The sequence below is a fragment of the Hylobates moloch genome, unplaced genomic scaffold, assembly GCF_009828535.3.
Source record: "Hylobates moloch isolate HMO894 unplaced genomic scaffold, HMol_V3 SCAFFOLD_6, whole genome shotgun sequence".
Taxonomy (NCBI): Eukaryota; Metazoa; Chordata; class Mammalia; order Primates; family Hylobatidae; genus Hylobates; species Hylobates moloch.
Window position 1 is genome coordinate 16,897,819 of NW_026652281.1, and position 18,328 is coordinate 16,916,146.

Here is an 18,328-nt window from a genome sequence, read left to right on the forward strand (position 1 = left end):
CAGTCTTTCATAAGATTCTTGCTTGGTGGTGGTGGTGGCGTTGCTGTTGTTTTTACCTAATAGCTCATTTCTTTTCATCACTGAGTAATATTCCATTATATAGATGTAACACAGTTTGTTTATTCATTTTCATTCACCTATTGAAAGATATCTTGCTTATAGCTTTTGGTGATTATGAATAACACTGCCATAAATATTCATGTTTGAGGTTTTATGTGGAGATGTTTTCAACTCAGTTGGAAAAATACATAGGAGCATGATTGCTGGATATTATGGAAAAATTGTGTTTAGCTTTGTAAGAAATGATCAAACTGTCATCCAAAATGACTGTACCATTTTGCATTCCCACCAGCAATTCGTGAGGGTTCCTGTTGCTCTACATCCTTGTCAGCATTTGATATTGTCAGTTTGTCAATTTTAGCCATTGTAAGAGGCAGGTAGTGATGTATCATTATTGTTTTAATTTGAAGTTCCCCAATGACATATGTTGAGCATTTTTTCAAGTGCTTATTTGCCATCTGTGTATCTTTTTTGGTGAGGTGTCTGTTTGGGTTTTTTGTCTTTTTTTAAGTTGGCTTTTTTTTTCTTATTGTTGAGTTTTGAGGGTTTTTGTTGTTGTTGTTGTTGTTGTTTTGTTTTGGATACCAGTTCTTTGTCAGATTAAAAAAAATACTTTTTACCAGTTTGTGGCTTCTTCTTATTCTTATAACAGTGTCTTTCACAGAGCAGAGTTTTTAATTTTAATGCAGTCCAACTTAACAGTTTTTCTTTCCTGTATAGTATTTGGTGCTGTATCTAAAAACTCATCACTTAACCAAAGGTCATTTAGATTTTCTCCAGTGTAATTTACTGTCTACTTTATAGTTTTGCATTTTATGCTTATGACTATGATCCATTATGAATTAATTTTATGAAAACTGTAAGGTCTTTGTCTAGATTCATGCTTTTACATGTGGATGTCCAGTCGTTCAGCACCATTTGCTGAAAATACTTTCTTTTCTCAATTAAATTACCTTTGCTCCTTTGTCAAAGATGATCAGTTTATACTCTAGTTGTGTGAGTCTGTTTGGGGGCTCCCTGTTCTGTTCTATTCTGTTCTGTTGTGTTGATCTCTGTGACTATATATATATATATATATTTTTTTTTTGGCCATTACCATGCCTTTTTTTTTTTTAGTTGACAGGTAAAAATTGTATATCTTTATAGTGTATAAAATGATGTTTTGATATGTGTACACATGTGGAATGGCTAAATCAAGCTATTTGACATATCTATTACCTCACGTAATTATCATTTTTTGTGATTAAAAGAGTTAAAATCTACTGTCTTAGCAATATTCCAGTATATAATATTATTATTAACTGTAGTTGCCATGATGTGTAATAGATCTCTTGAGCCCTGAAATTTTTTTGTTTTTTTAGTTTTTTTCCTGGTTCAAGTGTTTCATGCCCCAGTTCCAGTGGGGATTGTGTGTGCCACCAGTTGGTAATTTTTGTTTTTTAGTAGAGGCAGGCTGGTCTCAAACTCCTGGCCTCAAGCGATCTGCCCACGTTGGCCTCCCAGAGTACTGGGATTACATGCATGAGCCCTCATGCCAAATTTTGTGTCCTTTGACCAACATCTCCCTTATCTCCCAATCCCCATGCTATCTTAATTACTATATCTTTATAGTAAATCTTGAAGTTCAGTAGTATCAGTCCTCCAACTTTATTTTTATTCTTAAGTATTGTGTTGATTATTCTGGGTCTTTTTCGTTTCTATATAAACTTTAACATCAGTTTGTAGATGTCCACAAAATATCTTGCTGGGATTCTGGTTGGGATTTTGTTGAATCTATGGATCAAGTTGGGAAGAACTGATGTTTTAACAATAGAGTCTTCCTATTCATTACCATGGAAACTCTTCCCATTTATTTAGATCATCTTTGATTCCTTTCAACCGAATTTTGTACTTTTCCTCATATAGACCCTGTGTGTATTTTCTTGGATTTATACTTGTTTTTTTGGGGGGCAGGGGGAGGGAACCTAAAGTAAATGGTATTGTTTTTAATTTCACATTTCAATTGTTCATTGCTGGTCTGTAGGAAAGCAGTTGACTTTTGTATATTTACATTGTATTCTGCAACCTCGTTATAATCATTTATTAGTTCCAGCAGTTGTTTTTTTCTTTTGGTTGATTCTTTGAAACTTTTTGTGTAGAAAATCACGTCTTCTACAAATAAAGACTGTTTTATTTCCTTTCCACATGTATACTTTTTCTGTCTTCCTTCCTTCCTTCCTTCCCTCTTTTTTCTATCTTTGTGTCTTTCTTACGGCCCTAGCTATAACTTCCAGTATGATACTGAATGAGAGTTGTGAGAGGACACATCTTGACCTTGCTCCCAGTCATAGGAAAAAAAATATCCAGTCTCTCACCATAAGTATGATGTTAGCTGTAGGTTTCTTGTAGATATTCTTTCAAATTGAGGTAGTTCCCCTTTATTCTTTGTTTGCCAGGAGTAGATAATTATTGATTCAATTTTTTAAGTAGACATAGGCTATTCAAGTTATCTGTTTCTCCATATGTGAGTTTTGGCAGTGTGTGTTTTTCAAAAAATTGTTCATTTCATCTAAATTTGTGGGCATAGACTTGTTCATATAATTCCTTAATTATCCTTTTAATGTTCATAGTATCTATAGTGATACCCCTCTTTTGTTTCTGATATTTATAATTTGTGTCTTTTTGTGTTTTTCTTGGTTTCCTGGATAAAGGCTTAAAAATTTTACTGATCTTTTCAGAGAACCAGCTTTTGGTTTTGTTGATATTCTCTGTTGATTTTCTGTTCAATTACAATAATTTCTGCTCTAGATTTTACTATTCCTTGTCTCTTGAATGCTTTAGTTTTATGTTGCTGTTTGTCTAGTTTCCTAAGATTAAAGCTCAGATCGTTGATTTTAGATCTTCTTTTCTGATGTATGTATTCAATACTATTAATTTCCCTTTAAGCACTCCTTTTGCTGCATTCACATATATTGATAAGTTGAATTCACATTTAGTTCAAAATATTTTAAAATTTCTTTCAAGATGTCTTCTTTGACCTATGTGTTATTTAGATGCACGTTGTTCAATCTCCAAGTATTTGGGGATTTTCCACTTATCTTTTTCTTACTGATTTCTAGTTTGTGATTTGAGAACATACATTGTATGATTTCTGTTATTTTAAATTTGCTAAGGTCTGTCTTATGGCCTAGAATGTGGTCCATTTTGGCAAATGTTCCCTGTCAGCATAGGAAGATTGTGTATTCCCCTCTTTTTGAATGAGGTATTGTATAAATGTTAATTAGATTCAGTTGACTGATGGTACTGTTCAGCTCTATTATATCCTTACTAATTTTCTGCCTGATGGATACGTCATTTACTGATAGAGGAGTGTTGAGGTTTCTAAGGATAATAATGGATTTATTTCTTCTTGCAGCTCTGTTTTGGCCTCACATACTTTGATGCTTTTTTGTTAACTGCAAACTCATTAAGGATAATTATGTCTTCTTGGAAAATTAGCTCCTTATCATTATGTAGTGCCCCTCTTTATCTCTGATAATTTTCACTGTTCTGACCTCTGCTTTGTCTGAAGTTAACACGGCTATTAGTCCATTTTCGTACTGCTATAAAGAACTGCCCAAGACTGGGTAATTTATAATGGAAAGAGGTTTAATTGACTCACAGTTCAGCATGGCTGTGGAGGCCTCAGGAAACATAATTATGGCGGAGTGTGAAGAGGAAGCAAGGCACCTTCTTCACAAGGCAGCAGGAAGGAAAAGTGCCGAGTGAAGGGGGAAGAGGTCCTTATAAAACCATCAGATCTGATGAAAACTCAGTCACTAACACAAGAACAGCATGGGGGAAACCAGTTCTGTGATTCAAATACCTCCACATGGTCTTGATCCCTTGACATGTGGGGATTATGGGGATTATGGGCTTACAATTCAAGATGAGATTTGGGTGGGGACACAAAGCCTAACCTTATCAGTTATTCCAGCTTGCTTTTGATTAGTGTTAATGTAGTATATGTTTTTCTATACCTTAACTTTTATTTTATTTTATTTTATTTTGAGACGGAGTCTTGCTCTGTCGCCCAGGCTGGAGTGCAGTGGCTCACTGCAAGCTCCGCCTCCTGGGTTCACACCAGTCTCCTGGCTCAGCCTCCCAAGTAGCTGGGACTCCAGGCACCTGCCACCACGCCCGGCTAATTTTTTTTGTATTTTTAGTAGAGATGGGGTTTCACCGTGTTAGCCAGGATGGTCTCGATCTCCTGACCTTGTGATCCACCCACCTCAGCCTCCCAAAGTGCTAGGATTACAGGCGTGAGCCACCGCGCCCAGCTTCTATACCTTAACTTTTAATCTATCTCTGTCTTTGTATTTAAAGTGGGTTTCTTGTAGACAACATAAAGTTGGCTGTCTACCTTTTTTTTTTTTTTTTTGAGACGGAGTCTTTCTCTGTCCCCCAGGCTGGAGTGCAGTGGCGCGATCTCGGCTCACTGCAAGCTCCGTCTCCCGGGTTCACGCCATTCTCCTGCCTCAGCCTCCCGAGTAGCTGGGACTACAGGCGCCCGCCAACACGCCCGGCTAATTTTTTTGTATTTTTAGTAGAGACGGGGTTTCACCGTGTTAGCCAGGATGGTCTCGATCTCCTGACCTCGTGATCCGCCTGCCTCGGCCTCCCAAAGTGCTGGGATTACAGGCTTGAGCCACCGCGCCCGGCCGGCTGTCTACCTTTTAACTGGTGTATTAAGACCACTCACATTTGGAGTGATAATTGATATAGTTGGATTAATATCTAACATATTTGTAACAGTTTTCTATTTATTTCACTTTATGTTTTTATCCTCCTCTTTTTATGTCTTCTCTGGTTTTAAGCAGTTAAACGCTTCCATTTTTCTCTCCTCTTTTAGCATGTCATTTATATTTCTTAAAAACTTCACTTTTTAGTGTTTGTCCTATCATTGGCAATACACATTTACAACTTTCAAATAACCTTGTACTGCTTCACAGGGAGTGCACATACTTCATAACAAAATATTCCAATTTCTCCCTCACATCACATCCCTTATAACATTGCTGTCATTCAATTTAATTTTCCATTAGCTATGATCATTCGATATGTTGTCATTTTTATTACCCTAAACAATTATTTTTCTATTAGGTCAGTTTAGAATAAGGAAAATGAAAGACTTTATTTTACATTTATTACTTTTCGGATACTCTTTTTATGTAGATTTGCGTTTCTAACCTGTTTTCTCTGAAAAATATCTTTCAACATATCTTAAATGTCATTTTTTTCTGCCATCACATCTCTCAGTTTTTGTCTGAGGAAGTCTTTCTCTTTTCCTTTTGAATTATTTTGCTGGATACAGAATTCTAGGTTATTGTTTTTCTTTCAATGTTTTAACCATTTTTCCCCAGTCTCTTTTTTTTTGCATAGTTTCTAACAAGAACTCTAATGCAGTTCTTATTCTTCTATAGGTAAGGTTGTTTTTGCCCTTCTTACTTCTATTAAGATTTTGTCTTTGGTTTTCTGCAATTTGAGTATGATACATATAGGAGTAGATTTGTTGGTATTTATCCTGCTTGGTGTTCTGTGAGCCTCCTGCATCTATGGTTTGTTGTCTATTAGTAATTTTTTTTAATTCGAAGCTATTATTCATGTATTTTACTTCTCCATTTTGTATTTATTACATGTATACTTTTGTAATTGTACCACAGTTCCTGGATATTATTTTTTTATCCTTTATTCTCTTGGCTTTTCAGTTTGGGAATTTTTATTGACATACTTTCAAGTTCATTGATTGTTTCCTTGGTCATGTCCAGTCTGCTGATGTGCCCATCAAAAGCATTCTTCATTCCTGGTCCTTTTTTTTTTTTTTTTTTTTTTAATTACTAGCATTTCCTTTAGATTTTTTAAATGACTTTCCATCTCTCTGTTGCATTGCTCATTTGGTCTTGCATGTTGTCTATTTTAAACATCAGAGCAACAATAATCATATATATTGTATAAAATAAACATATTTATCATAATTTTCAATTCCCATTCTGATAATTCTAAAATCTTTGCCAAATATGAGTTTGATTTTGATGCTTTCTTTGTTTAGACTAGTTTTTGTTGCTTTCTAGTCTTTCATTGATAGCTATTTATGATATGTTAGGATATAGGAACTGAGTTTAATAAGATTTTAGTATGAAGTTTTATATTAACCTAGCTAGGAGCCTTAGATATGTTTAATGTTTGCTGTAATGTTAGTTGTAGGTGCCAGAAGCTTCACTTTCCCATAGTTTCCTTTTTTTTTTAAATTTTAAACTCCTCATTCTTTGGTTTTCCTCAAGAACTACTTCTTTGAATAGATTCTGTGTCCTACAGCTCTTTTAGTTGTAATCCGCATTTGTTACACTGGAGCTATGTTGATATGGAAGTAAGGTGTTGGAGAGAGGAAGGGGAAATGTTCTGTAATCTTATAATTAAATCTGGTTTTTTTTTTTTTTTTTAGTCTGAATTTCTGGGATGTGACCTTTGGAAGTATTTCTTAGCCATCCCCTCTCCCTGCCACCTTTTTTTCTTTCCAGAGGCCAGCCAGGAAGGCTGCTCCTCTCTCAAGTCAGATAAGGCTCTGGTAAAATAGTTTTATTTGGAGGGCAGACCTTTGTTTTGGAGAATGCTCTAGGAATATTTCAAAACTGTTACTTTGTCACTACCTCTGTCTGAAACATAGCCAGATGTTTCTCTGATTTTCACCATGAAAATCTGGTAGTACCCCATGAAAGTGGGGAGGTCTCCCTAAGACTAGGCCCCTGGAGTTTTTGTCACTGAGAGGAATTCATACTCATTCTTCATCAGTCAATTACTATTTAAGTGTTCCTACTGGTTATTGGCTCCAAAGGCTTCTGCTTCAGGTAACTTGATCTCAGTTGTCATTCTCTGTATTTACTCATTTTTTCAGTTTTCAGGATGATGGTTTTCCCTCTGTCCTCAGTTTGGTGATGTAACTAAGAAAAGTCATTGATTTTTCAGTTCCTTCAGTTTTTCCCTTGTTCTGAGAACAAGAATAATGACTTCCAAGCTCTTTCCAGGTCAAAGCTGAAATTGGAAGTTCAAATATTTTTAAATCAATATTTTAACGTAGGAATACATTGAACTGAAGTAAGATTTAAAACTTTGTTTTTTTTTTTATTATTATACTTTAGATTTTAGGGTACATGTGCACAATGTGCAGGTTTGTTACATATGTATCCATGTGCCATGTTGTTTTGCTGCACCCCTTAACTCGTCATTTAGCATTAGGTATATCTCCTAATTCTGTCCCTCCCCCCTCCCCCCACCCCACAACAGCCCCCGGAGTGTGATGTTCCCCTTCCTGTAGCTCAGTGGTAGAGCATTTGACTGCAGATTTAAAACTTTGTTGAGTTAAAAACTGAAATTGGGCCAGATACAGAAGCTCATGCCTGTAATCCCAGCACTTTGTGAGGCCAAGGTAGGTGGATCGTTTGAGTCCAGGAGTTCAAGACCAGCCAGGGCAACATGGTGAAACTCTGTCTCTACAAACAATACAAAAATTAGCCAGGGTTGGTGGTGCATGCCTGTAATCCCAGCTACTGGGGAGGCTGAGGCAGGAGGATCAGTTGAACCTGGGATGCAGAGGTTGCAGTGAGCCAAGATTGTGCCATTGCACTCTAGCTTGGGTGACAGAGCAAGACCCTGTCTTAAAGGAAAAAAAAAAAAGCCAAACAAACCACAATCTAAATTGATCTAGACTTTTCTTTGGAATTTAAATTACATCATAAACCTATGCTTTTTTTTTTTTTTTAAGAAAAAAAATAAAAGCCATTCAGGTACTGCTGTCACTAAAGAAGTATAATGAAAACTGTTTCCCAAACTCCGGGAGTCTGAATTAGTAGGCATGGGGCTAGCATCTATATTTCACAAACTCTTTTGGTAATAACTGGCTTAAACTTTATTCAAGGGCCGAGCTTGGTGGCGCACACCTGTAATTGCAGCACTTTGGGAAGCCACAGTAAGAGGATTGCTTGGAGTTTTGAGACCAGCCTGGGTAAAAAAAGCAAGACCCTGTGTCTGTTGATAGCACAACAGGTTGACTGTAGTCAATAATAATTTAATTGTACATTTAAAAGTAACTAAAAGAGTATGATTGGATTGTTGGTAACAAAGGATATATGCTTAAGATGGTGGACACCCCATTTATCCTGATATGATTATTACACCTTGTACCCCATAATTTATATTACACTTACAATGTACCCACAAAATTTAAAATTAAAAAAAAAAGACCTCATCTCTAAAGTAAAAATTTTCAAAGTAGCCAGGCTCAAGTGGCATGTGCCTGTAGTCCCAGCTACTTAGGAGGCTGAAGCTTGGCAGGATTGGTTGAGCCTAGGTAGTCAAGGTTGCAGTGAGTTATGATTGTGCCACTACACTTCAGCCTGGGTGACAAAGTGAGACCACATCTCTTTAAAAAAAAGGACAAAACTCTTTTCAAGGAGAAAAATTACCAAATTGTGTCTTTCTTCTGTGCTACTGTAATGGAACTATAAGCCTTGTCTTACACAATTGCTGTTCAGCTCTTAGCAGGGATGTCAGAGTCAGCATTTGAGAGCAGTTTTGTGTTGAAATAAAGAACAATTTCTGATTCTTCAGAGTAATTATACATGCAAAGGAAGGTGTCTGTATGTTTTACTGAAATCAAGACATTTTGAACCTAATATTCTGATAAGCTAAAATAGTATCAATTGGGTAAAATTGGTTATTTATTATTCCTAATGGTTTATGACAGCTTTACTCTGTATACATTCCCTTGTAGCCCAGTGCATGTGCCACCAGTGCCTGTGCTATTTATATAGCTGGAAGATAGACCTTAACCACAATTCAAACACACACACACACACAACTAGAGTGGTTTCTCTACCTATAAAATAGGCCTCTTATGAATATAAGTAGTATTTGACAACTATGAAAAGTTTTAGCCTTGTATTTTTCTAAATTTAATCTATAGTTGGAATTTTTTTTTTTTAACTGGAGTGAGGCAGGATTGCTTGAAAGCTTACTCAAAGCTTCTTAAGGAGCCAGGCGCGGTGGCTCACGCCTGTAATCCCAGCACTTTGAGAGGCTGAGGAGGGTGGATCATCTGAGGTCAGGAGTTTAAGACCAGCCTGGCCAGCATGGTGAAACCTGTCTCTACTAAAAATACAAAAATTAGCTGGGTAGTGGTGGCTGCCTGTAGTCCCAGCTACTGAGGAGGCTGAGGCAGGAGAATTGCTTCAACCTGGGAGCCTGGGAGGCAGAGGTTGCAGTGAGCTGAGATCGTGCCACTACACTCCAGCCTGGGCAACAGAGCAAGACTCCATCAAAAAAAAAAAAAAAAAAAAGATTCTTAAGGGTTTTGCTTCCCCTGAAGTAGATATTATGCCAGTAATATAAAAGAATTGTGCACTGAATAATCAGGTATTTCATTTGTAATTTTTTATTTTTGTGGTTTAAATTGTTTTTGTTTTTGAGAGAGGGTCTCAAAACACTCCTAGGCAGGAGTGCAGTGGCAGAGGATAGCTCACTGTAACCTTGATATTTTTAAATATTTTTTAAATATGTTGTATAATGGGGTTACTATGTTGTCCAGGGTAATCTTGAACTCTTGTCCTCAAGGGATCCTCTTGCCTCAGCCACCCACAGTACTGGGATTACAGGCATGAGCCACCATGCCTTGTCTGGTTTAAGTTGTTTTAGTTTACTTTGTTTACACCAGAATTATTATAAATATGTTTTATTGAAATCCAGACAGTTTATTTATTGAAATCAAGACATTTTAAATTTTGTGGGTACATTATATGTTTTCAATAGTTCTTTTTGCTTATTTGCTTGAAAGAATCCTTCAGGATTCTTTTTGAATATCACATATTGCATTAGTATAAGGCAGTGAATCTTTGCCCTTGAACTTGCAGTTAATTATACTATTGGATTGACAAATTCTTTTCTGCAGTCACAAGCTTTGTAGCAAAGGCCAAAAGTCTCTGCTTGGGCTCTGAGGAAACACTGTCATTATAGATCCAGCTGAAGTTACCAGAATAGTAAATATTGTCATAAGACTCCTTCCAAACAGGATACTGATCTTGCTCTTAGATTTTAAAAGACTTTTTTTATTTTTCAAAATTTTAATTAAATACTTGTGAGTCAATTGCTATGGTATTAGATAGTACAAATGGCCTAGACTTAGAATTTGAAGATTGCCTGGAATTTACAACATGCGAGTTATAAAATCTATAAAAGTATATGTGACGATTATGTGCCTTTCCATTTGTATCGTTTGATTATTTTGCTTCAGTTGCTGTGCAAATATGAAAGGGGTATAAATATTCTTATAATATTTTATAATTTTCAATAGGAGGTCTACCTATATAAGTACTCTCACATATACAATTGATATTCACCATTTGTGGATTTTGTATTTTAGGATTCATCTACTTGCTAACATTTATTTGTAACCCCAAAATATATTTGCAGTGCTTTTGCAGTAACTTGTGTATATGTGCAGAGCAATGAAAAATGTGAGTTGCCTGATGCACATGTTCCTAGTTTAGATCAAACAAGGTCTAATGCACTGCCTTCTTGTTTTAACTCTCATACCGTTAACAAATGTACTTTTTTGACATTCATTTCATGCCAATGTTTTTTGCATTCTTGTGCTTTTTGTTAGTGACTTTGCTGTTAAAAATGGCTTCCAAATGTAGTCCTGAAATGCTGTCTAATATTCAGTGTAAGAAGATTGTGATGTACCTTACAGAAAAAATACATGTGTTAGATAAGCTTCCTTCAGACATTATTTATGGTGCTGTCAGTCATGAGTTTAATATTAATGAATCAACAGCATCAAATAAGATATCCTTAAACAGAGAGGCACATCAAGGTTATGTATTGAGGGTTTGATGAAAATGTGACCAGAGGCTCATAGGAACCTGTTTATTTTCCTTAGGGGCACTGGTTCAGTGTTGCTAATTCAGTGATCGAGTGGACTTAATAGAAAATAACTACCTCAAATAATGAGAATAGACCCTGCAGTCAGCCCTTTATATCTGTGGATTCCACATCTGCAAATCAGCCAAACTTGGATCAAAATATTTGAAAAAGAAAAAACAATAAAAATAAACTGCAGTTTAAAAAATACACTTTAAAAAACCAATGCAGTATAACAATTATTAACATAGTATTTACATTGCATTTGGTATTATAAGTAATCTAGAGATGGCTTTTTTTTTTTTTTTTTTTTTGAGACGGAGTCTCACAGTGTCGCCCAGGCTGGAGTGCAGTGGTGCAGTCTCGGCTCACTGCAAACTCCATCTCCTGGGTTCACGCCATTCTCCTGCCTCAGCCTCCCAAGTAGCTAGGACTACAGGTGCCCCCCACCATGCCCAGCTAATTCTTTTGTGTGTGTGGATGTGTGTATTTTTAGTAGAGACGGTGTTTCACCATGTTAGCCAGGATGGTCTCGATCTCCTTACCTTGTGATCCGCCTGCCTCGGCCTCCTAAAGTGAGATGATTTTAAGTATACAGGAGGATGTGCATGGGTTACATGCAAATAGTATGCCATTTCATAAGGGATTTGAGCATCCATAGATTTTGGTAACCATGGGAATTCTGTAACCAATCCCCTGAAGACACCAAGAGATAAATATACTTCTTAAATTAAGGGATTATTTAAAATTAACAATGACATGATCTTTAAATGATTATTTGAGATCAAGTGATTAGTAAATTTTGGGCGGTTGAGAAGAGGAAGGAAATTATTTACACGTATACAGAAACCGTGAAAGCTAGAGAAGCAGGAAGCATGTTTAGTTAACATTGCTGCCTAACAAAGATGAAGTCTTTAGATTTTTATATAGACCCTAGGCATATCAAAGAAAACTAAATCATGCGCACAGTTTCCTCCCAACCAAAAGAGTCTTTCATTGTCTGGGCACAGACTGGGAAAAATAAGGGAACAGATTACTGAAAGTATTTGCTTTTCTTACCATTGAATGATAGGGCACAATTATTAGTGGGGAAGAAAGAAATGATTTCTAGAATAAACCATTACTTCTAGATTTTTTTTTTTTTTTTTTTGAGACGGAGTCTCGCCCTGCCGCCCAGGCTGAAGTGAAGTGGTGCAATCTCAGCTCACTGCGACCTCTGCCTCCCGGGTTCAAGTGATTCTTGTGCCTCAGCCTCCCGAGTAGCTGGGATTACAGGCACTTACCACCACACCCAGCTAATTTTTGTATTTTTAGTAGATGGGGTTTTGCCATGTTGGCCAGGCTGGTCTTGAACTCTCAACCTCAGGTGATCCGCCCACCTAGACCGCCCAAAGTGCTGGGAATATAGACGTGAGCCACCGCACCTGGCCATTATTTCTAGATTGTTAATGACAACAACATAGAGTTGTATATAGTGAGAAGCACTGTTGTGTAATTAATTTCTTTGCCTTCTTTATACTTGATAACAGTCTGAGGCCATAGCATATATAACACTTTTAAACAAATATAATACTAAAATAGTAAAGCAAAGGCTCTCAGTGGACCACTAATGCCAGTGTTTGTGATCTGGCTCTGTCCCATGACACATGGACTTATAGTAGATGGTAATATGCTGAAGAAACTCATGAAAAACTCTAAAATGATCAGCATATTTATTCATTTATACATTGTTTCTTTTAATCAAAAAGTATACGCACATGATTAAGAAACAAAAATTTCTGAAAGGTCTAATAATTAAAAACAAATGAATCCTATCCTACCCACCCCATTCTTCCCAGACACATTCTCTTTTTAACTATTATTTCTTGTTATTTACCTCCATATTATTAAAAAGTTTACGTAATGTTGCTGTTTCCTCATTTATCAGTTTTAGATCGTATTTATTTTCTGCCATGATATATGAGTTTACACCTGTTCCTTAGTCCTTTATTGTCTCAATGTTGTTATAGCACCATCATGTTCTTCAGCTCTGGTAATTTTTCTACTTTCTTTTACAATTTATTCTGTTTTTTCTCTCTGGAATCCTTTTTTTTTTTTTTTTTTTATGAAAAAAATTTTCCCCCCTGGTGTTTTTTATTTGGGCCCTTTTTTTTTTTTTTTTCGTATTTTCCGTCTCTTTTTGTGAATGTTTTGTTTTTCTATCCCTTCTGTGCTTTTTTTCATTTCAGCAAATCTTTGATGCTTTCTTATTTTTGGATAATCCTTTTCTTTGAAAATTAGATTCTCTACCATATTCTTTAATTTTCATGTACATTAGAGTTTTGTTTTAAAGTTTTCCATTGTTTGCATTATTTCTGTTTTCCTCTGGAGTCATTTTATATGGGTGAGTTTGTGTGTGTTTCTGTTCTTGTCTCTTTCTCTTCTTGGAGGCTTTCTCTAAATATCATTGTTTTTGGTTGCGCTCTGTAGTTGAGAATGAGGTAACAAACTGTAGGTTAGGAATTCTGTGCATCATCAGGCTTTTGACTGGAGACCTTCACTTCAGGGCAGTGTTTTTCAAACTTTTTTTATTATCATTACCTGAAGAAGCATATTTAGATATTTTTCCCCTAATCTCTGCTCCTCCCATACTACCCCCTCCAATCCCATGAAGATTTAATACTACCAGATATACTTTATATCTGATTATATACTCTGAAAGATACGAATGGCAGGAAGAGTTTGGTAAAGGTCATTCCTGTGGGCCATTCAACTGCTATATCTGCTCTCTTCTATCTGTAGTCATTTTCTGGGGAAGTAGAGAGGAGGTAGGGAGCTGCGAACCATTTATGGACTTTGAATTAGTCTCCCAATTTTCAGTACTGTATCTTAACTCCTGTCATGACTTTCCCAAAAATGTGTGGGTCTTGAGCCTCTTCTTGCTTTAGTGGGGCAAATTAGCTCCCCTTTGTCCATGTCTCCCTCTGTGATACCGTGACCTTATTACTTCCTCCACTCTGCTACTTCAGTCACAATTCCACCCTATGTTTGTCTTCCGGAATTTCATGAAATCTGTAATTTTAATTTTCAGTAATAGTTCCTTGGCAACTCTTTTTTTTTTAATTAATTAATTTATTTTTTAAATAACAGAGACAGGGTCTCGCTGTGTTCCCCAGGCTGGTTTCGAACTCTGGGCTTAAGCAGTCCTCCTGCCTCAGTCTCCCAAAGAGCTGGGATTACAGATGTGAGCCACCTCACCCAGCCGGTTCTTCTCTAATTCTATTTGTTGCACTGGTATATCTGTTTTCAAATCTTTAGGTGGTGTTCATTTGGGGCCTCAGAAACTGAAGAGAGGATAAACATTTGTCTTCAATTTTCCATCGTATCTGGACACCTGTAATAAGCTTTAGAAACAAACATTTTCATATATTCCTAGTTTGTATTCTAGTCATATTTGCTCTATAAAATAACTTTTTGTTTATTTTAAAATTCTTAGCAATGACTGTATGTTCTACAGAGAGCTCATTAAAGTGACCTGTTCTTATTGTTTCTATCCATTGTAATACATCATGTTTATATTGTTTCAAATTCAACAAAACTTGTAGAGGCAAGATAATTCTTCTCTTTTTTGGCTCCTAGGTGTTAGACAGTTATACTGAGGTTGGTATTAGAATTTATGGAAATCTCAGAGAACTTTCTAGAGCAGTATTGCACAATACAATTTCAGCCGTCAGCCACATGTGGCTATTTAACTTAATTAAAATAAATTCCCTTCCTTAGTCATACTGGTCACATGTCATGTGTTCAGTAACCACATACAGCTAGTGGCTACCGTTTCAGACAGTGCAGGTTTCCATCATTGCCAGGTTCTACTAGACAGCATTGTTTTAAAAAGTAGAAAGTAGGACACCATTCTGTAGTTCTGCAAGATTGACTAGTTTCTTAAGCCTCAAGCTTTGCGGGAGTTGCTTAGTCTAGTAAATGTATAGGGCTTTGTTAAATAGATAATGATGTAAAAAGAAAATAATTAACATCTTAAAAGTATGTTTTGAAGCCTTCAGGAGAAAGTACAAGTCACAGGACTAGCTATTGTCTAAATTAGTCCAAGAGACAGCTAAGAAAGCACTATGCTAATTGTGTGATAATCTTTTCTTGTGTTGATTCAAGGAAACACTGCAGAAGGTTGAGAGAGTCATAGCATATAGCATGTATGTATAGTGTTCTCACTGTCCTTAAGAATGTTACTAGAGTCTTAGCATAGGCAACAAAATGATGCAGATAAACTTGTTTTGAGTGGGTAGATGGATAAGCCGTTACCTCATTTAGAATATTTTCCTTTTGTTTATGTAGTTGATTATTTGCAGTATATTTAAGTACAGCATACCCCATAGAAATGTGGAGCTGGAAGGGTCTTTAGAAATTATCATTGTATCCTTTCATTTTACAGGTATGGGAAACAAATGCTTAAAGTAGGGAAATAATTTACTTTAGGGCACACAGTCACTGGTGGGGAGAGCCAACACCAGAACCAACATATTTTGAGAACATTTCCCATGGTCCTGTGTTGTTGACAAGGAAAGAAGGACTTGGTCCATTGTCTTTTCTCAAAAGCTTTAATAATCTAGGTTTAAGGCCCAAACTGGCAATATAAACTTAAAATTATTTTAAGAGTATGTAACTCTGGGAACTATACATTTCATAATGTGTCTTCCTCTTTTTAGAACAACAATTTGTAATCTTTACACGATGCCACGAATTGGAGAACCTGTCTGGCTTACAATGATGTCGGGGACTCCAGAAAAGAACCACCTTTGCTATCGTTTCATGAAGGAGTTCACTTTTCTAATGGAAAATGCGTCCAAAAATCAGTATGAATTTATTTATTTATTTATTATAACTAGATATGTAGATTGTAATCAAACTCAATTACAGATGTGGAAGAATTATCCATTATTTTTGGAATTCTTTTATATTATTAATCAAAATTAATCAGAATTCTAAAAAATAATTAAATTATAGGGTATGGAAGAGTATTACAGAACCGTATGAATGAAAAGCAATGAAAATGTCTGTAATTATGTAATTAAAATCCTGACATATTATAGAATTATCTGAGGCTGCCCATTTTTTGTGAGTTGTATCCATTTATAGTTTTATTTCATAGAAAAGAGGTAGAAAACATGTAAGGATGGCTGGGTGTGGTGGCTCACACCTGTAATCCCAGCACTTTGGGAGGCTGAGGTGGGTGGATCACGAGGTCAGGAGATCGAGACCATCCTGGCTAACACGGTGAAACCCTGTCTCTACTAAAAATACAAAAACAAAATTAGCCGGGCATGGTGGCAGGCGCCTGTAGTCCCAGCTACTCTGGAGGCTGAGACAGGAGAATGGCATGAATCCAGGAGGTGGAGCCTGCAGTGAGCGGAGATTGCACCACTGCACTGTAGCCTGGGTGACAGAGCAAGACTCTGTCTCAAACAAACAAACAAACAAAAAACAAGGAAATGCTAGGATTCTAATGATGCATTTTCAATGTGATGTTTTATCATATTGTATTATTTTAACTATTGAAGTCTTTGGAATCCAGATGAGTAATTCAGATGTTTTTATTCTCTTTGGTGATAGAGTTTGCTTAATACTTTGCATCGTTTTCCCATTCAGTAATTTGGAAATGTAAGGACCTGCTGGTTGATTCAGTAATGAATTGTGTGATTAAACACTGAAAATAATCCATAATTTTTTAAGTAAAATGGCATGTCTGTTTTGTACTTCTGATCTGCAATAGCTCTTATGAATGTGTTATCTTTATTTCAAGTAGTTTTTAACTCCTCCTCAACCTGAAACTATTAAGTTTCATTTTAATCCTGGTGTTATATACTCATCCTTTCCTCTCTCCTCTCCTTTTTTTGGTGCCATTTGGCCATATGAGCATATATACTCTCCTTGCTTACTTTGTCACTACATTTTACCTAAGGTTTCATGAAGGCAGATTGGAATCTGATGAGATGTATTTTGTTTTCAGATTCTTACCAGCTCTCATTACTGCAGTTCTGACCAATCATCTTGCCTGGGTTCCAACAGTCATGCCAAATGGACAACCACCTATAAAAATATTTTTAGAAAAGCATTCCTCTCAGAGTGTGGACATGTTGGCAAAGACTCATCCATATAACCCACTTTGGGCACAACTGGGTATGTAATCTGACAACTGTTACACTATGTATTAGACTTTTTTGTAGCTATCTGTAATTATTTTATAGCAAAACAAAAAATAAATAAAATGCTTTTACCTCCTGCATTCTAAAGCATCTCTGCTTTGCTTGTCCTTTCATGTCTGCCAATTTATCCTATCCTCGTCTTAGACCTGAAATCATTCCTTACAGATGAAGAACTGCAGGTAGAGCAAGAGGAGCAGGCTGATAGCTGGTTTACTAGTAACTTCAGATCTTCAGGATGTTTTATGATTTTGTACTTTGTGTTAGTAAGTTTGCAAGAAAGAATAAATCATCAGAGTCACCTGTGATATCTAAAATCAATCTGGTTGGGAGGGAAGCAGTTCACTGAGGTTTCTGTTGATCCACTTTTGTTCACTTGCTGAGTCATTTTGGAAAATGTTTCCCTCGATGTTAAGCACCACTAAACAAGTGGGGGAACAGAGGGGAGAGTAGATGGTTGATAAGTTCATAGGCAATAGGGAGGGATTGTACCAGGGTGCTAAAGACACAGGCTGTGGAGTCAGGCACACCACATTTGAATCACAGTTTCCTTATTCATAAAGTAGGAATAATAATAGATGATACATACTTTAAAAGTTGTAAAAATTAAATGAGATAATACATGTAAAATGGTTAAGACTGTGTCTCGTAAACGTAGCTGCTAATTACTTCTGCTACTCTGTTGCTGTTAGATGATGGGGGAAGAGTAAGATGAGAACATTTTAGTGACTGGGTAGTAGCTTTCCTTAGGTTGCTCTGGTGATTGAGCTTGCCAGGTGGATTGTCATATGGCTTATCAATTCATATAACCAACCTCCATCCCTGTTGGCTTTCTCCCTTGCTCCCTCCCCCATTCCCTTCCATTTTATTGAGTTATAATTGACATACAGTAAATGCATTTTTTTAATGGATTCTCACTCTTTTGCCCAGGCTGGAGTGCAGTGGCATGATCATGGCTCACTGCAGCTCCAATCTCCCTGGGATCAAATGATCCCCCTACCTTAGTCACCCAAGTAGCTGGGACTACAGGCGCGTACCACCACACCAGGCTAGTTTTTGAATTTTTTGTAGAGATGGGGTTTCGCCATGTTCCCCAGGCTGGTCTCAAACTCCCAGACTCAAGCCATCTGCTCAGCTTGGCTTCC

General features: G+C 36.6%; 1 protein-coding gene across 2 annotated transcripts in view; it reads left to right on the forward strand.

The window, feature by feature from the left end:
* Positions 1–18,328, forward strand: part of FNIP1 (folliculin interacting protein 1) — a 156,236-nt gene that overhangs the window by 102,144 nt on the left and 35,764 nt on the right. For both annotated transcript variants that reach the window (XM_032156514.2, XM_032156515.2), the window contains 2 exons: positions 15,690–15,836; positions 16,991–17,160. In XM_032156514.2, the coding sequence (XP_032012405.1) occupies positions 15,690–15,836; positions 16,991–17,160 (317 nt within the window). The remainder of the gene's footprint in view (positions 1–15,689; positions 15,837–16,990; positions 17,161–18,328) is intronic.